The following is a 23,996-nucleotide window of genomic DNA, read 5'->3' on the forward strand; positions in this document are numbered from 1 at the left end:
TGTTTGTTTGTCAGAAGAGTCACTGCTTCGGGCAAGGGCATGGGGTGAAACCAGGCATAGCAGAGCCCTTTGCTGCTGTTCAACACCCCCTCCCCAGGGTTATGTCAGGGAGGCCACGAAGACAGGCTGTGTCTACTGTGCCACTGAGCCCTAACACCCCTTGCATCCCGGCATTCAGAAGCTGCTCCTTCACTGTGTGTTGACTTGAATAGAATCTTGGGGGCATCAATGTGTGTGGCTCCAACCTGGAAGACGAAGAGCCACCAGGGCTTACCTATTCCATAAGGCTGACCCTGCTGAGTGAACGTGGATGGTCCCCACTCTGGACCCCAGTTTTCCCTTCTATAAAATGAAGCCTCGAATTATATGCTCTCTCAACTTTTTCTCTCTCTCTCTCTTGGCTAAGGAAATATCGTTGTTGAGCTCAAGGATGTCATTCTCCAAGACGTGGTGATTTTGGTGGTGGGGAAATGTGAAAGGGGAATGTGACAGTCCTACCTGTCTCTTTCTCTCCTTTTTATTTCATTCATTTTTTCTTTTTTATTAAATTGTGTATGAGTGCCCTACAGTTGGGTTTCTGGATGTTGTTCTTTATCAAACAAAAATATACATAAGGCAACCCACTGGTCAGGTATTAGCCAGATTATTTAACCATGGATAAACATACACATACACAGTTTTTTCCTAAGACATGTCAGTAATATTTTCCATGGTTGTGGATTTTTCTGAGTCACTCTAGTAGAGTGTAAATTTTCAGATTTCAAACCAAGCCAGTAGAAGAAAGTAAAAATTAAATAAAAGAGGAAGAAAAAAAAGAAAGAAATACCACACATACGACTTTCCTGGGACCTCAGAAGGAAGAATACTATCCTTGGATGTGATGGAAGGTTTTTTTGTTGTTGTTGTTGTTGTTTTTTGTGGTACGCGGGCCTCTCACTGTTGTGGCCTCTCCTGTTGCGGAGCACAGGCTCCGGATGCGCAGGCTCAGCGGCCATGGCTCACGGGCCCAGCCACTCCGCGGCACGTGGGATCTTCCCGGACCGGGGCACGAACCCGCGTCCCCTGCATCGGCAGGCGGACTCTCAACCACTGCGCCACCAGGGAAGCCCAATGGAAGTTTTTAAAAAAAAAAAAAAAAAAGGAAACAAAAAGTTGCCACACTTGTTGAATTCAACTAATAATTGTTTATTATAAACAAGGCAATGTCCAATTTTTAACAATTCCTATTCAGATACAAGGGGGAAAAAATGCCAGTTAGCAGTTTCTTAGACTGGGCTTTTGCTGTGCATACAAAGTGTGGCTAGCATCTTATCACGGAAAATAGAACCCATACCAGGCCTTCTCCTTCTCACATTTGTAAAGATCAAGGCTGAGGGAAATTGTGGCATTGGCTTTGACCCCCAAGATGGAGCCCTAACAGTTTGCCTGAAGTGTTTCAGAGCCTGAAGCCCACCCCTCCTTCTGGAACAGGCTTCAGATCTGTCAGCTTCCTGATAGTGGAGAAACGCAGCAGAACAAAATCTATGCATAGGTCTCTGTGCAGGATGATTTGCCATATTTTTCTTTTGTTCTAAGCGAAGTAAAATGAATATTCAATGTCTGCAGTCAGCTCATCATCTCTCTTTGCTGATGGAGCTCTTGTTTATGGAGAAGTTGGCCTTCTCTGTTAAGGTCTCCTCTCCCCAGGAACTCCCTGGGAGAGCTCCTACTTCTCTCTACCTTGCATTTCACACCACAGCCAGGGCACGAATCCTGCTGATTCATCTATTTTTGCCCTTTGTCATGTATGGAAAGAAAGGAAGGATGAATGGACGGTCTTTGATTGGCGCCGCTGGTGACGCCCCTCCTGGTCCTCTTTGGAGGGACCCTTTTGGAAAAAAAGCTGGTGAGGCAGCGCGCATGGCCCATGGGCCACCAGAACAGGTATGCTACCTTTGTGCAGCTTCTGTCTCTGTGACTCTGCTGTGTCTTTTCTGAACAGAGCCTGGGAAGTGGGTCCTCATGCTCTGCTGAGCAGTGCAGCTTGGGCTGAGCCAGATGCACAGGGGTCTTGGCCAAGAAAGTCACAAGACACTCATCTGGGGTTGGATGATGGACCTTTGTGCTGCAGAGTTTTGACAACCATGGAAAAGCTAGGAAAAAGTAGTCTGGGATTTTTAATTTATGCTCCTCCTATTTTATAGAGTTTCTTCCTTTTATTTTCTGGTCCTGTCTTTTTAGTTGAAATCTAATGACCTTCTTAGATTAGAGAAGCTTGAGCATCAGTTTAAGTTCCTGCTTTATCACCTTGCATTGCTTTTCCAATTACGATGTGTGGATTCTTAAATTTCCCTAAAGAAATGCAAACAGTCTAGCATGATAAAATTCTAGGGTGAACCACAACCTTTAAGTTACTGGTTTCTCATAACCAATTCTCATGCCTAAGTTCTGGAGCAAGTAGTCAGGGTCCCCAGGGCTCCAGAGTATTCAGGAGTTCAGAATAAATGGTTCCTGGGGGGTTCGGCCACGGCAGCAACTGTCTGCTCAACTCATGAGAAGACCCCTCTCTCTAGGACATGGCAACCGCACAACCTACCCCAATATGTGGATACTGGAAAGACAAAGCACAGAAAGCCTTCTATATGTTGGGCTGTGGATTCAGATAAATGATTCAGTCTTCATCCAACTTCACGTGGCTAGGCAGGGAACTCTGGCCAGTCAGGTTCTCAGTCATGTCTGGCCAGTTAGAATATCAGGTTTCATATCTGTATCTCCAAAATCTCTGAGGTGATGATGTATTTAAAACCCTCTAAAATAAATAAATAAATGCCGGAAATTTTGAAAACATGAATTTGTTCACCCTGGAATAACCCATATTCCTAATTGTTTCTGTACTCGATGGAAAATGTCCACTTTAATGTTTTCTTTCGGTGCTGCCTCTGTAGGGCCAGATCTACTCAGTTACAGAAACTCAAGGCAATTTCTTGTCATTGCCTGGACTGGAGCCTGATGCCTCTCATAAGATGCATGGCTTTGAGAATGGGGTCACTGTAGCTGAGGAAAGGGCTTTCAAAGCAATATTTTCAGTCATGATGTTTAAAGAGGGAGATAAATAAAAATAAATGATAGTCATCACTTAGATTATGAAATAAAATCCAATTTTTCACAATTGCTTAATAATTCAAACAGTTTTCCTTGTTTAACTTTGGGGCCAGCTGAGCTCCATATAGACTTAGTTTTGGTTCCTGACCTCCAGCAGTTTTCAGTTTAAGAATTTCTTAATGAAAATGTTCATTGGAAGTCTCACAAATGCTGGTTTCTATCACTATTTTGCCAAGACAAAATGACCTTGGTCTAGAATGCATTGCATAAACAGCTTCTACTTTGTGGAATGGTTGGCCATTGTTCAAAAGCAGGATGGTTAGTTGGGCAATGAAATAATACAGTTGAAGTGAAATTGTGACTCAATAAAAAATGTTACATTGATTTCTGTACTGGGATTAATAGAAACCAAAACTAAAATCTGGACTGCAAAAAATAAAAATTTTAAAAGCCATAACTTTTATTATCTGTTAATAGCCGTTTGTTGGCTATGGTAAATGGAACAACGATGGGACCAAAAATAGCCACGAGAACCCCTTATTCACAGCCTGGCCACAGAGAGAAGAAGAGCTGGTTTAACTGCACGAGTTTGGGGTATTTCCTTGGTCATGTCTTATGTGCCTGTGGCTTCCACATTCCACACTTGTGCCTCCTGGGGTCTGATGGTTTTGGTGTTCCCCTACTTCACACTGGCCTGTCTGTGCTCCTTGCTTTCCTTGCAAACTCAAGGTAGTTTTGCCATTGTCTTTCTCCCTTTGCCTGCTTCTGGGATGACATCATTGGTATTCTTTTATATCTACCATCGGCACCATAAAACCTTCATTTTTGTCTACAGGGTACCATATTCTGTTGATGCTGGTGCTTTCCTATTAACACTTATCATGAGAAGTGAAGAGTCTCATAGTGAGCTCCAGTCACGGTTATACTGTTAGTATTTCCCCGAGGCATGCTTACTATAAGTATGCCCTGTACATTCTTATAGCATACAATTCTTAAATTGTAACTCTTTGGTTTTCAGCAGCTTGGTCTGCCTCCACCTTTCCCATTTTCTACACCTTTGTGGAATATTATTTTTCCAGTCTTTAAACATTTAAATAACAAATTCCAAAAATAAAGAATATCTGAGGCAGTTGCCTGATGTGACAACATAGTCAAGCAATCTTTGATTTGGAGAGTGAGTAAGAGGCGGTTTTCTTAGGCTGTGTTAACACACGCACACACTGTTTTGTAAACATTTCTTCTCTTTCAAACTTTTAAGAACAAAACTCTTTTTTGTAAAATAAAAATTTAATTTAAAGTGGCTGCTTGTCTTGGAAAGTAGCTGATTGGTCTGCTCCTTTCATTGGCAGCAAGAAGCTTAAGTACTTATCTTAGCTATTTCTATATCATTATTTGACTCCTTATGTTGAAATTAACTGTTTTTCAGTCTTTCCCACTAGACTGAGCTCTTTGAGTGTAGGATATAGGTGCTCAATAAATATTTGTTGAGTTAGAAACTGAACCTTATGAAATTAAAGACCAGAGCCTTTTTTTGTGGTGGCATTGAAAACAGTGATGACAAAAGTAGTATGGGGTTTGGGTCTTGGTAATAATCTCCGTGACAACATTTCAAGAGGAAAATGGTGCTTTCTTAGTTCCATGGGATGTCATGGTACAGATGAAGTGCCTTTAAACTCATCCTCTGTGGCTACTGTGACCAGGTCCCACACTGGCCAGTCCGAAGTGTTCTGCATTAGGATGTTTATGAGCTCTGTTCTTTCCTTAAGGAGCCAGAGGAAGAGCTATCCATGGAGGACAGCCCCACTGTGGTTAAACTGGACCAGGGTGGAAATCAGGGTCCACCAGTTCGCAAGAGAAGAAGCCTCCCCAAGGCACTTGGCTACATAACTGGTGATATGAAAGAATTTGCCAACTGGCTTAAAGGTATTTACGCTTCCATCCATTGGAACAGTGGCTTTGGGGGAAATGGTTTGCTGGTTCTTCTAGTCATATCTTTAGTTATACTCCCCTACCTTCTATCTATCTCTTTCCTCTCCCTTTTTTAACTTTTTATCTTCTAACCAGCAAACTTCTTCAAATTTTTTTTAATGGAGATAGTGGTCAGGGCAGCAGTCCGGTTGATATCAGAGGAAGGCACCTGGTTCCTCCTTATAATTTCGGTACTTAAAAACTGAAATTTTGGGCTTCCCTGGTGGCGCAGTGGTTGGGAGTCCACCTGCCGATGTGGGGGACGCGGGTTCGTGCCCCGGTCCGGGAAGATCCCACATGCCGCGGAGCGGCTGGGCCCGTGAGCCGTGGCCGCTGAGCCTGCGCATTCGGAGCCTGTGCTCTGCAGTGGGAGAGGCCACAGCAGTGAGAGGTCCGCGTACCGCAAAAAAAAAAAAACAAAACTAAACTAAAAAGGGCTTCCCTGGTGGCGCAATGGTTGAGAGTCCGCCTGCCGTTGCGGGGGACGCGGGTTCGTGCCCCGGTCCGGGAAGATCCCACATGCCGCGGAGCGGCTGGGCCCGTGAGCCATGGCCGCTGAGCCTGCACATTCGGAGCCTGTGCTCCGCAGTGGGAGAGGCCACAACAGTGAGAGGTCCGCGTACCGCAAAAAAAAAAAAAAAAAAAAACCTAAAAAAACCCCTGAAATTTTACTATTGGTAATTCATTCCTTTGGCATATGAATCTGAACCTCTAAGCGTGGTAAATAAGTTCATTCGATGCTTTCTGGAACTGAGATTCTAGTAGGGGCAGTTGGATTGAGAGGAAAGAAACTGGTTGCTTTCAGGGATCTGAAGGTCACTAAGGGGAAAGGGTTCAGAGAAAAAGCTTAAAGGAATATCAAAAATTAGCTTCACCTTCATGAGAGGGGATTTTGCTCAGGGTGGGCCCTGGACTTGGGAAGGAGCCCCATTTGCCTCACTGTTTCCTTAGCTCTGCCCATCTCATCTCTTCCAGACAAACCGCAGGCGCTCCAGTTTGTCGACTGGGTCCTTCGGGGCATATCCCAAGTGGTGTTTGTCAGCAACCCCATCAGCGGAATCCTGTTTCTGGTGGGACTCCTGGTCCAGAACCCCTGGTGGGCGCTCAGTGGCTGTGTGGGAACTGTGGTCTCCACCCTGACAGCCCTGTTACTCGGTCAGGACAGGTAGGCGCGTCCCTCCAAGCCTCCGCTTCTTGCTTCTTAGAGCACAGGAGCCAACAAGTAACTCTGGGCCCCACCCTCCCCAGGAGAAACAACCTTTATTCCACAGAATGCTTTATATGTGCCTTTAGTCAGAGGTCAGGAAATCATTTATAGCCTCTTATTCGTGGTACCTGAATAAGCGGCCAGTCTGAATGATGCCAGATCCTCCTGGCACTACATGGTAACCAGAACAAAGCTATAAGTAATTCCCAGGGTAGGGTCCAAAGGGATCTGCTTTAATGATTGATCAATTATTTATCATCAGCATTTTTTTTATTTGCAAAAAATGAATATGGGCTCAAGAAAAGTTTTAGTGGCTTAAAAATCCCACTAATCCCATTATATCTTATTTCCATGCTTAGCTTAGTAAACTCATTCTTCATGGACAGTGCAAAGATTAGCTCAGCTTCCAGAGAGACAAACGGACATAAATTCCAAGTAAGCAAGTTCTGACTTAAGTAATGTTAGTGTGTCTTCTGAACTATGTGTTAGGCTAAAAATAGTGTGTACTTTATAAACTATCTGCCACTGAAGAATTGATGAGCTGACTCCTACCATGGGAGGAGATGGCTCCTGCCTGACCAGTTCCTTCAGGGAGGTTGCTGGTCTTCTAGGTGTCCCGGATCCATGCATCATCCCCAGTGGATGGTAATTATGCAGCTAAGCTCCTGTAAACTGCCTAAGGGGCTTCTCAGGGAGAGAGTCCAAAAATGCTCCACTTTCCTATCAGGTCCAAGGAGCCTGACTTGTTCTCTGTGGAGGGTGATTTTGTACTTTAGGTCAAATTCTGTTCTAATGCACATCAAGAAACAATCTGTTCAGTTTGGAGGTGTGGTCCGGGATTGTATCATATCAAATCTTCTTCATTGTTTTGCCCCAGTAGAAGTTGACCCATTGTCCTTATCAAGTATGGTTTAAAACAGGGGTCCCCAACACCCCCTGTTAGGAACCGGACCACACAGCAGGAGGTGGGTAGTGGGCTAGCAAGCAAAGCTTCATCTGCCGCTCCCCGTCGCCTGAAGCATCCCCCCCCAACCCAGTCTGTGGAAAAATTGCCTTCCATGAAACTGGTCCCTGGTGCCAAAAACGTTGGGGACCAATGGTTTAAAAGACCAGCCATATTTACATGTGTCAGTTTTCACATCTCTTTTACTCCCCTCGGTCCTAAAGGGCACATGAAAAAGGTAATCCTCTGCTTTAAGTGAATACACATCTTCTTGTTGCTGAAACTATGGCATTCCACAAAATGTAGGCATTGCAATTAATTTTTTGTTGATCAAACTCAAGCCTTAAATCTTAAAGTCAGTTGCTGAGAGCACAAGCCTTGCATAGCTTCCCACTGCCATCAGGTATGGCCTCAATTATCATTTCCTGGATTAAACCAATACAAGTCGCATCACCTGCCACATATCCTGAAGGATTATTTAAGGGAGACAAAGGGCTTTTGAGCCCGAAGTCTCGCCTCTAATACTCTTGCCCAGATGAATATCACCCTGCTGTTGAACTGGTGCTTCCTGCTCCAGTGACAGACAGGCCAGGAGAAGCTTTCACACCATCCTGTACTGCCCTGTAGCGTGACTCATTGCTACATCACCTCCCCCTCAGGCCCTGTGTTCAACCTCACCCACCCACTTCACCATCTGCAAACCTGTGACTCCTACAGACTTCATCCTTGAATGCTGGGTACCTTCAAGGTGCCAATTCTCAGAGCCCTGGAGGGTCTGGCTTGTCAGCCCCGGGGCTTATTCTACAGAAATCATTCCATTTCTCACTTGGAGCTTCTTGTCCCCAAATATGAAATGGGAACCATTTTGGCCAGGAGTAGAAACTTACCCAGGACAACATTTAGAAGTGAGGTTAAATGCTGGGAAGCAAAAAGGACCCAAGAAAGAATTAGGTGCTAAATATGCACATAATTAAATGGAGTAATTTGCCAAGTAAAAGTAGTTGTTTTTCTTTGCAATAACTTGGAAGTGTATATCTGGAGACAACAAAATGGAAGCACAGGCAGATGAAAATATACGCTAAGTTGGAAGATCTGTGTTTATAAGATCAAAGACACCATGGAAGTAAATTTACATTTTAAGAATCTTACATCTCTCACCAAGAAAATCAGACTTAGGAAACAGTTTCACATCAAAGCTCTATTCAAGTCAGAGGTCCTAATGACTTAAAAGAAATAATAACTTTTGGAACAAAAGGGTAAAAGGAAGCAGAATAGGTTGGATTGCTGATTTCCCTTTCCTCCCCTAGATGCTGGAATTCTATCTTTAGCTATGACACCTCAATAGGGGTTGTTCTATGTGCACATTTGCATTTTATCTATGTATATTTTACTTTTTCCTGCTTTTATTCGTATTTGGCTTCTACAGACTTTGCAATAAAATCCTAAATATAATCTCATTTTCAAATGTAAATATTATCTGGAAGTTATAAGTGTCATTTATGTGCACATCCAGCCAACATCCTCCTGGAAGCTGTCCAAGCTGTGCCTTTTGCCCACAGGTCCGCCATTGCAGCAGGGCTCCAGGGCTACAATGCCACCCTGGTGGGAATCCTTATGGCTGTCTTTTCAGACAAGGGAGACTATTTCTGGTGGCTATTATTCCCTGTGTCTGCTATGTCCATGACTTGGTAAGTTGTACCTGGTTTTCGAAATGCCTTTTTGAAAAAATGTATAGGGGGAGGAGGCAAGGGGGCAAGTTATTATTTAGGGAGTATAGAGTTTCTGTTTTGCAAAATGAAAAATGTTCTGTGAATGGATGGCGGTAATAGTTGTACAAAAATGTGAATGTACTTAATGCCGCTAAACTGAATGCTTTAAAATGGTTTAAATGGTAAATTTTATGTTATGTATATAAAACAATTTTTAGAAAAATATATTTTTAAATTTAGATTCAGGATATGTCTATTGGAAACATTCAAACACACCGATGCGTGTGGCCTCCACACACACCTCACAGCCACCCCCCACACACAAGATTCTGATGTAATTGGTCTGGGGTGTTTCCAGGGCATTGGGAGTTTGAAGGCTCCCAGGAGGTTCTAAAGTACAACCAAAGTTGAGAACCACTCCCCACATCAGTGGCCCTCAAACATGCACACTATCGGGCTCACCTGTTAAAACACGGACTGCTGTTCCCCCCCCACAGGCTTCCTGATTCAGTCCATCTGGGGCAGGGCCTCAGAATCTGCATCTCTAACAACTTCCCAGATGATGCTGATGTGGCTGATCCAGGGACCTCACTGAGAACCCCTGTGCCTGTGTGAACTCCCCTTAACACCTGCCCCTGTCCCCTTCAAAATAATTCTTTACTAAATTTCATTCCTTTTTTAACCCTAAATCCTTCAAACTAGTTTCTACGTTGACACTGTCTTAAATCCTTTTTTTCTTTTTTGAAAACAAACATTTCCTTCTTACCATGGTCTATTCAGAATATAAAATACTAGTATCCATACAAATGAACGTGTAGCCCACTATGGACAGTGTGCCCACCCTGGCTGCAGCACAGATGTGTGGAGGAGAACCTGCCGGCACGGCCAACCTGCTCAGGAGGGACTTCCCACCTATTCTGAAGATAAGGCTCAAGGGCAAGAGGAATCACCTGCACATGGTCACTCACCCTCTCCCCCAATTCCGGAAACCTGGGATTCTGACCTTAAAGTGATGGCTCCTTGATTGGATCAACAAGTGAGGGAACAAAATGGGCCCAGAGACCATATAATCCAATCTCCCAGTTTACAGATGAGGGAACTGAAAGTACATCCCTGCCCTCGACCACGCAGTTCAACTGCTCAAGGACTTAGAACTCTGCCCTGCTGAGTTTAAGATCTCTTTCCTCCAGTCCACACCACCTGCATCCTTCCTGGGACCATTGTTTTTCTTTTTCAAGACTAAATATACTAAGACTCGTGGAGATGGTATACAAGTTCAAGATCAAGTTTGCCTCTGGTGGGGAGGGAGGTGCATATGATCAAGTAGGTTACAGAAGGGGCTTTAACTGTTTAGACAATATTTTTTTCAGATGTCTTAAATACTTCAAAAATATTTTTAAAACCTAGATTTATGACTCACTGTGAGCAAACCCAGAGCATAATTTTCCACAAGCCAAATAAGCTGAGAGTTTATTTTTGACTGAATGTAAGAATTATTCTATGACAGGATTTATTCCAGGTGTGTTTGGGTTTGGGTTTTTTTTTTTCCTGGGAAAAGTTCGGTCATACAACACTTTAGGGACATATTTGCCAATGAAACAAAGCCCCTCCATAGTGTACAGATTCAGTTTGTCAACCTGGCTTCCATTCCAGGGCATTGGGAGTTTGGAAGGCTTCACATGCATATTCTTCCATTCTGTTCTGTTGTTGTTTTCAGTCCAATTTTCTCAAGTGCGTTGAACTCCGTGTTCTGCAAATGGGACCTCCCTGTCTTCACTCTGCCCTTCAACATGGCGTTGTCAATGTACCTTTCTGCCACGGGACATTACAATCCATTTTTCCCAAGCAAATTGTTCACACCTGTAACCTCAGTTCCCAATGTCACCTGGTCTGACCTCAGTGCCCTGCAGGTAAGATACACTATCTTCTTACACCCCTCCCCCCAACCCCAACCCCGCCACTGGCTCTGGAAGACACCCCGTGTCCTCCTGGTTAATTATTCATGGGCATCAGAAGCTTATAGAGACTCAGCACTGGGGGGACCTTGCCACCTTCCTCTTTTTTTTTTAAGAATTTTTTTTTTAAATACGTATTTGGCTGCGCCAGGTCTTAGTTGCCGCACGCGGGATCTTCGTTGCTGCATGCAGCGTCTAGTTCCCTTACCAGGGATCAAACCCAGGCCGCCTGCACTGGGAGAGCAGAGTCTTAACCACTGGACCACCAGGAAGTCCTTTAACGCCTTTGTCTTGCTGTCTAAATGCTTATTTGTTCTACTCCAAAGCTTTGGGCTCTAAGGGATTTTTTAAATGACTATTTGGTCAAAGCTAACTTTTCTTCCTCTTTTCCTAAAATCTGCAGTGCTAACTCCAGAATATATCCCCACTGAAATTCAGACACTCTATTTCAAACTTGGCCCTTATTTGTGGGGTATGGTGGAGGCCAGCCCTTGAGGCAGGGGCCTCCAGCCTGGTGTTAAGTCCCCCCTGACCTGCCTCCTCCAATCAAAAGAACTGGCTGCTTACTGTTAGATCCTGTGGCAGAACCTCTCTATTCTGCTTTTTCTTATGGTGGATCTCATAGAATACGTACAGTAATTCAGATTTCTCAGGCTTTGGAGGCATAAGAATCACTGTTTTTTAAATACTAATACAAGCTCCATCTCGACTCCCTAAATCATAATCATCGGGGTGGAGCCTAGGAGCCTGTATTAACAAACTCCCCAAATAATAGTGACAAGGGCCGGAGTTTGAGAACCACTATCCTAGGGTGTGTGCTGTGTATTTCATTACAGTTGTGCATAGAGAGAGCACTATTTTTAAAAGCCTGGTTAACCCAAATCAAATTCCAGCTCTTTGTATTTGTGTTTATTTAATAAATCTGTTTAAGGTTTCTTGATTATTTAAAAAAAGAAAAAGAAAACACTTGAAATCAGAAGAAAACCAACCTTACCTTTTTTGGGGTGCAAGAGACTGGTTTTTCTGCTATCAGGCTGTAAAATACCTTTTGCTGTCCTCCTTGCTGAGCACTCAAAACATGTGCGGAGTTCAAGTAGCCTTTTCTTTAGCTTCTTGCCCAGAAAATGAATGGGAGCATTTGGAAATAACTCAGAAGAAAAATAAAAAATTTATCAGAACTGCCCATGAAAAAATAGCATTAGTTAAACTATCTAAAACTGCCCTATCTAATACAGTAGCTATTTTATTTTAAATGTAAAGATAATTAACAATAAATAAAATTTAAAATTTACTTCTTTAGCCTCACTAGCCACATTTCAGGTGCTCAATAACTGTACGTATTGGACAGCACAAATACAGAATATTCCATCACCACAGAAAGTGCTAGTGGACAGTGCTGACATGGGGAAGGGGGGTCTTGTCCTTCTCCTCACTCTGAACTACCTCTCCAACATCAGCATACTTATTTCCCATCTCATCAACTCCCCATTTCCCTGGCTACCTGAAGAATAGTTCTGCTGTCCAGTTCTGCAATAAAAGACCACACGGTCTTTGCCTGTGTCAAGTTCCCTGGTCTAGAAGAAACAGGAAATGATCCTGTGTAGACGTGAAGATCCAGCATGGGCTGGAAGAATTTAGGCCCATCTTAGGTTAGAATCAAACTCACAGTATGATCCTGTGCCCTGAGCAAGGACCAGACTAGCATCAGAAACCAGCACTGGATCCAGCCTAATTAATGGAAGGAGTGGACACTTCCTTGTGCCAAAGCTGGCCTCCCTGCATCCGAGTCACTGCCTCCCAAAGGTCCTTGCCAAAAGGTGGAAGGAATGAGATGGGAGGTGGGGAGGGCCCCTTTCAGTGATAGCCTTGGTCAAAACAGAACTAACACAACTAATTATGCCTATCCTAGCCCTACCAGAAATGTTATTATAAGGAATTATCATTTGTTAGCTTGAATCAAGCCCTGTACCTTGTTCCTAAGAACTGCCACTCTGTGAACACATTACCTGAATTCAGAACTCAGCCAAAGAGCTAGAATTGTGATATTTACATGTATTTTTGTGTTCTGAGGACTGGCAGTTGTTGATAACTGGAATAAGCTAAGGATATCTTGGTTTAAATTAATACAATCTCTCTAAAAATGTATATATAATGAAAAATAAAAAAGAATTTTTAATTTAAAAAAATTTTAATAAAAACTAATACAAATATAAAAAGTAAATAAATAAATGTAAATTTTAAAAAATAAAAAATAAAGTAAAATTAATTAACTAATACATGTTCTCATTAACAACAGAAGTGTAAATATGGTCCTGACTCATGAACCTGCCAATAATTGCTTCTGAGTTGTGGATAAGATAATCCGACTTTGGGTCTCTGGCCTTAACACTAATAACTAAATTACGTGGGAGTAATAATACTTCTATTGACCATAGAGATGCATTGATTTATTGGCCTCAGAACTGATGGAGAGTTGAAAGCAATAGAAGTGTAAGCCATCCTCACTGGGAGGCATGGCCAATCCTCACAGGATCAGTGAGGAGCAGTGACACAGCACTGGGGGCTTATCAGTGACCAAAGCCAGGTGTCAGTGCAAGCAGTAGAGCCAGTGAGTGAAGGGTCTGGGAAAGGCATGCTCAGCACGCAGCAGGGAAGGGCTGGTGTATCTCTGGGGATAAAGCAGAAGAATGACTGAGATTTTTCCAGAGAGAGAGAGAGAATTTTTAAAATTAGTAGCACTGATCTTGAAAGATAAGATACGCTAAATCTAAAATGACATCGCATTGTGTTTGTGGGTGCCCTATGAGTTTCTGTACAGTAGTTTTAATGACCGCATTTTCTAAATTGTTTCTGCAGTTACTGAAGTCCCTGCCCGTAGGTGTTGGTCAGATATATGGCTGTGATAATCCGTGGACAGGGGGCATCTTCCTAGGCGCCATCCTCCTCTCCTCCCCACTCATGTGCCTACATGCTGCAATCGGGTCGTTGCTGGGGATGGCAGCAGGTGAGTGTAAGACTTGTTACCAGATACTGAGCACCTCCTCTGCTCATCCATTGTCTCAGGCATCTTCTATACCCCAGACCTTTCTTGAAGGTCTGCTTCCAAGGGACCAGTGGGAGTTCTCGGATGACTTCCCCACCCCCAGACTCCTTCCAGAGCATCCTGCATTTAGTCCGAAGTTCTGACTCCTCCTGTCTTGCCTAATAGGACTCAGTCTTTCGGCTCCATTTGAGAACATCTACTTTGGACTCTGGGGTTTCAACAGCTCTCTAACCTGCATTGCAATTGGAGGAATGTTCATGGCACTCACCTGGCAAACCCACCTCCTGGCTCTTGCCTGTGGTGAGTATCCTGTGCATCTGGGGAATGGTTGCTTATGATTATGGGATCAACATCAACGACAAACAGTCAGAAAGGACTATGTGAGAAACTAAAGCAGGAGTTCTAGTTTGAGTCCCCTGCTATCTGCTGAGGATGGGACCAGGGCAACTGGCCTCCCCTCTCTGGGAGGATTTGGGTCTGCTCTGTCTACCTCATTACTCATTTTGAAGATGAGAGAACCATTTTACAATATGTGTATGTTGAGGGATAGAAACTTGACTTGTCCTATGTTCTTCATACTAATTGTTTGACCCAAGAAACTAAAAGGAACTAAACTAAAAGGAAACTAAAAGGAAAAAAGCTAAGTATAGAGTCGGTTCCCCTGGTGAATCAGGTGGCATTAAAGGGCCCTTCGAGAATCACCTTAATCTGGCTGTTCTCAAAAATGAAGCAAACATCAGAATCACCTGGAAACCTTGTTAAAACCCAGATTGCTGGGTCTCACCCCCAGTCACTGACTCATTGTTAGAGGTAGGGGGAGGAGTTTGCATTTTTAACAAGGTGCCAGGAGGTGCTGATGCTGTAGCTCTGGGGACCACATTTTGAGAACTGCTATATTAGTCCTTTCTAACCTCTGTTTTCTAGCCAGACTCAGCCTCTGGGAGCTAGAAAGGGTTCTGGAGATCTCCACTCCATCCTTCTCATTTTACTGTTGGGGTTCTACATAAGGGCAGAGAGAGAAAGTGACACACTGAAAGGCATCCATTAGGGGTAAATATAAGTCCAGAATCCACATTTGCTAACAACTTCCAGAGTGACACCCACTACACTACTCTCCTTCCCTTTAGGCATTTAGGTGAAAACAGACCTCAAGTGTTTTGGATTTGAAAAGCTACCATGGATTTCTCTGGCCATTGGAAGGGGAGCTTATTCACTTACAGCTTCTGGCATCCCTAATTCAACACAAATAAAAGTGTGTAAGATAATGTGCTAGAATGAAGGAAATGACACTTCCTTGGGGACAAAGGGGTGGAGGGATATTGGAACATGCAGAAACTTTTGTAATCTCATGGGAATATTTGTCTAGAGTCATTTTATCACCAGATTAATCAATCCAGCCATTATTAAAGTGGTGGGCTACATGTCAGGCAGGATTTAGAGTGAGTTCCTGCATTGGGCAGGACATGGGATGGAACCAAGGATTTCTAAGGCCTAATCCAATTTTGATTGTCTGATGCTGTAGGAAGATTAACAAAACTCAGGTTGCTGTGGTGTTGCCATTCACATGTCATTTTGTCAATTTCTTTATAGTTACATAACTATTTCACCTAATAGTCCTGTCAAAATTTTTGCTCATTTTCCCATACTTGTTTAAAGCTTAGGGCAAAGGAGAAGGGTAGAAACAGATTATGTGGCCTCCTGAGCTCACCTGGGTTAGACTCTTTATTCTGAGGTTGGTTTGAGGTTTCAAACCTTTATCTTTTCTGTATTGGCAGTAGCAGCAAATATGTATTAAACACTCATGGTACAACCCAGACAGTACAAGGAAGAGCTAGAGGTTCAGAAGCTTTAGATCCCAGGCGGTTTTCTGTACAGAGAACAGAAGCCAGGTGAGTAAGTGAGAGAAGCCCACAGAGGCCACAAGATGCAGAGCCAGGAAACACCTACAGTGCAGGGTGAGTCCCTGGGGGAACATTATAGTTCAGAATCACTAAAAAGCACCTCCTAGAAAGGGTGGCTTTTCTGTAAGTCCTAAAAAGTAAGAGGAGGAATTCCAGTTGGTAGAAAGCATGGTCTGGGCCAGCATAGGGACAGTCTGAGCACATCCTTAAAGATAAGCAGAAACTGTTTTGGTCACAGGAGTTGTTGATAAGGTCTGTGAAGGTCTCTTCACAGACTATGGGAAAGGAAAAGCCAAAGATGTTTACAGATGTGTGTTTCCCAAAGCTGTGATATTATCATTATTTTCTTTCTATACTTCTATAGCTGTACAGGCCTATTGTACCAAACAAAACAAACAAAAATTCAATCAATACAGAAGAGTATAAAGCAGAAAATGAAAACACTCCATCCTACTCCCTAGACGGAACTTTCCTGCCTCCTTCTTATAAGGACCCTGTGATCACATTGGGTCAACCTGGCTAACCCAGGATAATCCTCCATCTCAAGATCTTTAACTTAATCACAAGTGCAAAGTCCCTTTTGCCATGTAAGGTAACATATTCACAAGTTCTGGGAATCAGGACATGGACGTCTTTGGGGGCCTTTATTCTGCCTATCACATCTCCCTTCCTTTGGATAGATCAGATTTTCATTATTAGTAGAGCATACTGGTCAAGTCAGTATATTGAATTAGTTAAGAGCCCAGACCCTCCCTGGTGCCCAAATCCCAGCTCTGCCTATTTTAATCTCAATAGATGCCAAATGCACCCCACAAAGGCCATACCAATTTCCCCTGCCACTGACAGTATATGAGAGTGCCTGTTTCATCCACACTGGGCACTGTCAGTCTTTTTCATCTTTGGACATAAAGTTTTGAGACAGACCTCTAGTCCCTCTTATAAAGCAAATCTCACTGTAAACTCACACAGCAAGTTTATGCTTGCCCATATCACCCCGATACTGCCAAACAAAAGATCAACCTTGTCAGCCAAGGTAAATAAATAGCAGACATTTATCACAGAGGTGCTCTTTTATTAGCTCCTATGGCTTTATCGGAAAGAGGACTTCGGAGTCACTGATAGAGCCTGGTAAAGCTGCCTTCCCTGTGTCCCTAAGCCAGAAACTGCATGGCCAGGGGACTCCTCAATTTTGTTATGTTATCAGTGCAAACTGTAAACACATTTTGTATCTCTTCTTACAGGTTGGGTTATCATAGTAGGACTCACACATGGTGGTCTGTGGGGAGGGAAGTTGTCTATGAAGACCTAGGATCCAGTCCTCCCTTCCACACTCAAAGGCCTTTTCTCTCCCTCAGCTACTCAGAACGCTGTCAGGGTCATCACCTCCAAACCATGGTGTACAGAACTTCACCTCTAATGTAAGGCTTTCCCAGCCCAACCCAGCTAGTGTTAAGTGGTGGGCAGCAACTGTTAGACAATCTGATGCTCTTACTATAGAAAGAAAAGCAACAGGGAATTGAAAGAGCATTACAATATGAGACTTGAGCACCAAAAGTGCATTAATAGGTAGTAAGCTATTGCGCTTCTAGGAGAGAAATAAGGTCTCATGTGCTCAAGGGAGTGTCATAGAAAAGCTGGTACTCAGGAGAGAAGGGACAGAGTGTCCCCTGTGCTTAGCCAATGGCCAGTGAATATTTCTTGAATGAGTGAATGAATGAATGAACTAAATGGGGGAGGAAAAGAATGAAATTATCAAAGCCAAGCAGAGAAAATCTTCCAACCCTTCTGCTCAGAGCAGTACTTCCAACCCATGGTGACAGAGATGAGTTTACAGCTGCTGTTTGTGAAAATATATGATTTCATTTGAGATTCATTACCTCCCTGTAAGACACCTCTTCAAGTTGCCTTTTTACAGATGATGAAACTAGATTCCTAGTTCAGTGATTTGTTGCACAGCAAACAAAATTGCAGAACTGGGATTTGAAGCCCAGATCATTTCCACAGATGAGTCTTTCCCATTAGCATGAGACAATTCAGATGTGAAAGAATTAGGTATACTGTTGAACAAAAAATATCAGGATAAAAATATAAAATATCGATAAAAGGATGGAAGTCTATAGTAAAGTAAAGGAGGGTCATAAGGTCCCTCCCGCCACCGCTGCCCAACTCCCCAGAGTAGCAGATGTGATTTCTCGATGGACTTGAGGACCAGCTGATGAGTGTGTCTAACACTGAGTGTTGCTGGCCCAAGTGACCATGTGGCCATCATAAGAAGGTTATTCTTCAGGCCGCCTCTGTGAAACCTAAGGGCTTCCACGGGCCCCCTTGGGGCCAGGAATTGAGTTAGCTAGTTGAGATCTTTGTTTTTGTTGTTTTACATTGAAAGTCATACATATAACTCAAATTACCTATTCTAATTTGTGCTCAAAGTAAATAAAAACAGGATGTTAATTAATTCATTGACCTGTATGCCCACCTTAATGGTATTTGGGAAAATGTTATTATGGGGAGGAATCCTGAGTTACTACATATATATATATATATATATATATATATATATATATATATATATATATATATATATATATATATATATATATATACTATGATTTTTTGGAACTGTGAATTCTAACCAGTGATCTGAGGATCCCAGATGCCATGAGATTGTATGCTGTCTCAAGGAACATTCATAAGTTTAATTTTAATTATGATGCTTGGATAAAATAATGGGGAAGTTTATTTACTGTGGAAGGCTTTTCCTTAAGTATTATCAATAATAACAACAAAATAGTACCACAGAAAAGCTACCTTTATTGAGTACTTACTGTGTGCTAAGTCCAAGCATTATCTTCTTCACACTCACACCAACCCGTGAGGGAGAGATTCCTATTACCTCCTTGTACAGGTGAGGAAATGGGGACTTTGAGAGGAGGCACCAAGTTCCTACAGGGTGGAGGCTGGATTTGAACCCAGAGCCACTGACTCTAAGCTCATACTTGTAACCAGGATGCTGGGCTCACTGGTGAAACGCACAAGTTTACATTCCAGGGATTTATACCTAAAGGCAGTCTTTCCTGTAATGAAAAGTGCAACTACCAAGCATTCTTCTTTCCTTTTTTTTTTTCTTTTTTCTTTTCTTGTAGCCCTGTTCACTGCCTACGTTGGAGCCAGCGTGTCCAACCTGATGGCTGTGGTGAGTTTGCTTTCATCTCATTTTCTCATCAGTGTGATCGATCAGTTTTCAATGATATGGAAGTCCTCCTGAAGTCCACCTCGGTGGCATCCCGGGGCAGGTTCCATGACAGACAGCCACTACTGTCTATCTGCCAGACCCACCTGTCCTCACTTACCCTCCAGCATCACAGTAAACCTTAGTCCAAAGTACAATCACCGGGCTTGCTAAAAATATCAGATTGTTTGATTTAAAGAAGTGAAACTTAGGGTGTATAGTATATTATCAAGTTCATACTTTAACTCTGAGTGTCAAGAAGTTGACTTTAGAATATCTTTCACTTAAACAGAAAACCGGGACTGTGTATTAGTTGATAAATAAGAAAAGGGAGGAAAAGGATAGTTGGTTAAAGACCCAGATTTTTTTTTAATTAAGCCAACAGTTTTTCATGCCCCTTATCTGTTTTTATTCCCCAGTCAGTCATCAGTAAGACTTTTTTAGACCCATGTCCTGGCTGAATTTTTTTTTTAAATAAATAAATTTATTTATTTATTCATTTATTCATTTATTTATTTATTTTTGGCTTCATTGGGTCTTCGTTGCTTTGTGCGGGCTTTCTCTAGTTGCAGCGTGCAGGCTTTTCATTGCGGTGGCTTCTCTTGTTGCAGAGCACAGGGTCTAGGTGTGCAGGCTTTGGTAGTTGTGGCATATGGGCTCAGTAGTTGTGGCTCGTGGGCTCTAGAGCACAGGCTCAATAGTTATGGTGCACGGGCTTAGTTGCTCCACAGCATGTGGGATCTTCCCGGACCAGGACTCAAACCTGTGTCCCCTGCATTGGCAGATGGATTCTTAACCACTGCACCACCAGAGAAGTCCCTGGCTGAATTATTTAGTAGCCAAAATGGTTGCCCATTAAGAGCCTCCTGCTACTCTCTCCTTCCTTTGACTTTGTCCTTCCCCTACCCTGAGGAGCCCAGTATCCCCAGAGTATTCTGGGGTCCCCCACCTCTCAGTGCTCTTCCTCACCGACCACTGCAGGTGATGCAGGACTGGTTCATGATAACTCTATCCATGTAGATGTGGTCATGGCTGCCACTGGGTTAGGACAGCATCTAGCCCTCTCAACAGCAGCTTCGAGAGCTTACCTGGGAGGGTCCTTCTGGAGACACAGTATCTTTATGGTGGAATGTCAAAGCCCTGTTACAGGCATGATGGCATGCCTTAGAGCTTGTGGGGCCCTTCACATCCCAACAAAGGTTCACAGACCTTGGCCTGTGGGCCAGAATTAGGCAGGCTGTGAAACAGAGTCAGTTAGGGAGATTTTGAAAAATGCAGATCCTCAGGCCCTGTCCCTTGGCATTTCTGGTAGAGTAGATCTTGTATGATGCCTAGGCATCTGTGTTTTTTTTAAACTCTTCCAGATGTGATGTGAAGTCAGGTTTGTGTACCATGATACCCTGGGGGTCCATGTATAGGGCCAAACCCAACCAAGTACATGGTGTGCTCAGAATTGCGTGAATTGCCATGGACGCACAGAAGGAAGAGCTACCATCAAGGAGCTTACAGCCTTTTTGAGAGATGGAACAAAAAGAAGTAAAGCAAGTAGAGACCAAGACCTAGTCTGGGTAGAGGTCAAGGGGAGAGAGGGCTGAACTAATCAAAAATGGCTTTGTGGACCTAATGAGTGGTCAGGAGCCATTGGTGGTTGGAGAAGTGTCATCTCTGGGAGCAAGGTGTCATGTTTGCACATCTGGTGTAGGAAGTCTGACTGTATGAGAGGGAGGGAAAGACATGCATCAACCCTAAGGAATGCATGCTGACATTTCAGCTGCAGAATGCCCTGAGATCTTAGACTCAGTCTCTACAGGGACAAGCAGAGTCCAGAGCAGTGCCCCCAGCGAGTCATCTCCTGAGCTGAATGACAGTGGAGTGAAGTGTGGTTCCTTTGAGATCCTTCGACAGGATCTCAAAGGAACATGTGACTTGTCTCTTTTGCTCCCAGGTCGGATTGCCATCTTGTACCTGGCCCTTCTGTTTGGCGACACTACTGTTCCTCCTGCTGACCACGAAAAACCCCAACATTTATAAGATGCCCCTCAGTAAAGTCACTTATCCTGAAGAAAACCGCATCTTCTACCTACAAGCCAAGAAAAGGATGGTCGAAAGCCCTTTGTGAATGCAACCCCCATCCAACAGCCACGGTCACAAGTCATTTCTGACTAACTGCCCCAGTTGACTTCAAGGGTCTCAAAACTGTTGTTTTTACTAGTAACAAATTTTATACTAAGCCATCAGCGATCTGTTCTTTTGCTCATTTTGTATTTTTCTTTCAGACTCCAAAACTTGCCCAAACAAGTGACAAGACACATTAAGGTGATGTGTTCTGACTATGGAGTTTTAAACCCCAGTGGGGCATTGGCACTGAGACTGTACTGTATTTATAAAGTCAGAATGGTCCACCAGAAAGAGGAAGTAAGACCAAAGCTAATTATTGATATTTATTGATATTCTTGGTGTTTGGTTGCACATGATGTTAACAGTATTAAAAAATTAATCTCTATAAACCAACTAACCCTTAAGTGAATGGAATTCAGAGTCACAAAATCAAAGTCAACCCAGAATTCTCAGATAAGCCATTTGGCTTATTTAAAATCAATGCAAGTTACACATTATGTCAGTGGTCAACATCGCAGGGCCCGTCACTGAGCTCTTTCCCCAGCTCCTCAGCAGAACCGCCTCCATGCTGTCCCATGTGTGTGACATTCTCTTACAGGAGATGGTCAGTTTGTTTCAGGCTGGCAGAGCTGCAGGAGGGAGAATGGGATCCCATCCTTCAAAATTATTCTGTATTGTCACTTTTCTTGGATATGGCAAAGGATTTTTTAGGTAGTTTATTATCTTTTTTTTAGGAGAATATATTTGTTTTCAATGAGGTAAAATAAGAGAAGTTCCTGGCTTTACCAGTTCCTAGGTATTAAAAAAAGTTATGGGCTTCCCTGGTGGCGCAGTGGTTGAGAGTCCGCCTGCCAATGCAGGGGACGCGGGTTCGTGCCCCGGTCTGGGAAGATCCCACATGCCGCGGAGCGGCTGGGCCCATGAGCCATGGCTGCTGAGCCTGCGTGTCCGGAGCCTGTGCTGTGCAATGGGAGAAGCCACAACAGTGAGAGGCCTGCGTACTGCAAAAAAAAAAAAAAAAAAAAAGTTATATTTTTCTAAAATACTCAGCATAGCTATTTTTACTTTAATCCACCAAAACTGACTTTGTAAATGCCACAAAAGCAGAGAATCGAATACCAAATCATCAACATCCAAGGGCTCTTTAAAGTCACATTTTCAGTTCATTTAAGGATGTCGTATATTATAAAGACTGAAAGTTAATGCCAGATTGCTTTTGGGTGTTTAGAAGTTGTTTAATTCTTTTTTTAAAAAATCACTATTTTCTGCACACTTACAATATTCTCACTCAGAAACCAATGGTATTTGAACCATCAAAAAGAAATACAGGTAGGGGGCTTCCCTGGTGGCACAGTGGTTAAGAATCCACCTGCCAGTGCAGGGGACACGGGTTCAAGCATTGACCCGGGAAGATCCCACATGCCGTGGAGCAACTAAGCCTGTGTGCCATAACTACTGAGCCCATGTGCCACAACTACTAAAGCCTGCACACCTAGAGCCCATGCTCCACAACAAGAGAAGCCACCACAATAAGCCCACGCACTAAAACGAAGAGTAGCCCCCGCTGACCGCAACCAGAGAAAGCCCGTGTGCAGCAACAAAGACCCAACGCAGCCAAAAATAAATAAAAATAAAATAAATACATTTATTTTTTTTAAAAAAGAGAAATACAGGTAAAGGAGTCTCGTGTTTTGCTTTGTTTAAGTTATCAGTCCTATAAAAATTTTATAACCAAACATGCTGAAGACGGCAGTGGGAAGCTCCGAAATTTTGGAGAATTGGAAAATGACACTGGAATCCTAAAGGTGTTTTCCTCTTTGGTTTTGATGTACTCAGTGCAAACTATACAGTTTGCTGAATGAACAAACAGAAGAAGGGAAGTAAACCTACAAATATTTTAGGGAGAATTTCACTTCATTTTCTCCGGGAAACACTGTTCCAATTTAAAAACCCTGTGACCAAAGCCTTTTGAAACCATGACTTTGCAGCTGTCATAGAGTCATGTATATTCCTGTGGAAAAACTAAATTTTCAGTGTTGTTGGAACTGAAATCTCCCTTGTTAGGGAATTTGTAAAACAAGAGTTGGCGGGGGGACAAAAATGCAAGCTGACCAAAGATCACCAGGACTGGAAACCCTGGGGCATGGTTGAGGGAACCAGAGCCTCTCAGTGTCTCCAAGTCCCTGTTCACAGGGAAGCCCTAGCGGGCTGACCACACGCCCTTTTCCCATGCGCTCACACAGACTTGTAAATAGGAACATGTTAAAACCTTGTACATTGTCTAATTTAAATAGTATTCATTTTCTCAAGCTATTTTTGTTGCTAAGTATTATCCTAATAATTTTAGTGAATATTTTATTGATTTTCCTAGGGAGCGCTTGTATTCTTTTCTATTGCTTGTATGACAAATTTCTATGCAAGAATATGAATAAATTATACACACAGCTCAGTTTTGTGTAAATTTTGTTTAGAAGTCATATATGCTTTTTGTAGCCATTGTGTATATTAACAATCACACGCATAGGTATGTATGGCTTATATTTCAATGTACTAGAATCCTTATTCCTTTCCTATACTTCGTAGTCACACCAGATGCGTAGTTGAGAAAACCCTGTTTAATTTCAGATTTATGAGCCCATCCCCTTGGTTGTCCCCTCAACTATCCATTGACCTCCTCACTCAAGAATTAAAATGCATTACTGAGGACATTTACAGATGTTCAGGGCACTCTCCTAACACTTGGAGAAGAATATCCTGAGAGCCAGCTTCCATGCATTCCCAGACAGGCCCTGGGTACCCATCAGGACTGACCCTGGGCCATGACCTGCCTCAGGGGTCAGTG

The 23,996-nt window shown here is 43.1% G+C and overlaps 1 protein-coding gene across 1 annotated transcript; it reads left to right on the forward strand.

Moving 5' to 3' along the window:
* Positions 1-1,782: 1,782 nt before the first annotated feature.
* On the forward strand, positions 1,783-21,155 carry SLC14A1 (solute carrier family 14 member 1 (Kidd blood group); the record flags this gene model as incomplete). The annotated part of the gene is made up of 9 exons (XM_079717629.1): positions 1,783-1,923; positions 4,848-5,004; positions 6,025-6,214; positions 8,759-8,887; positions 10,626-10,818; positions 13,720-13,867; positions 14,072-14,206; positions 18,951-19,000; positions 20,982-21,155. The coding sequence occupies 9 exons, from the start codon at positions 1,783-1,785 to the stop codon at positions 21,153-21,155; spliced, it is 1,317 nt and encodes a 438-aa protein (XP_079573755.1).
* Between the last annotated feature and the right edge of the window lie 2,841 nt (positions 21,156-23,996).

Source organism: Hyperoodon ampullatus, assembly GCF_949752795.1.
Source record: "Hyperoodon ampullatus genome assembly, chromosome: 13".
Taxonomy (NCBI): Eukaryota; Metazoa; Chordata; class Mammalia; order Artiodactyla; family Ziphiidae; genus Hyperoodon; species Hyperoodon ampullatus.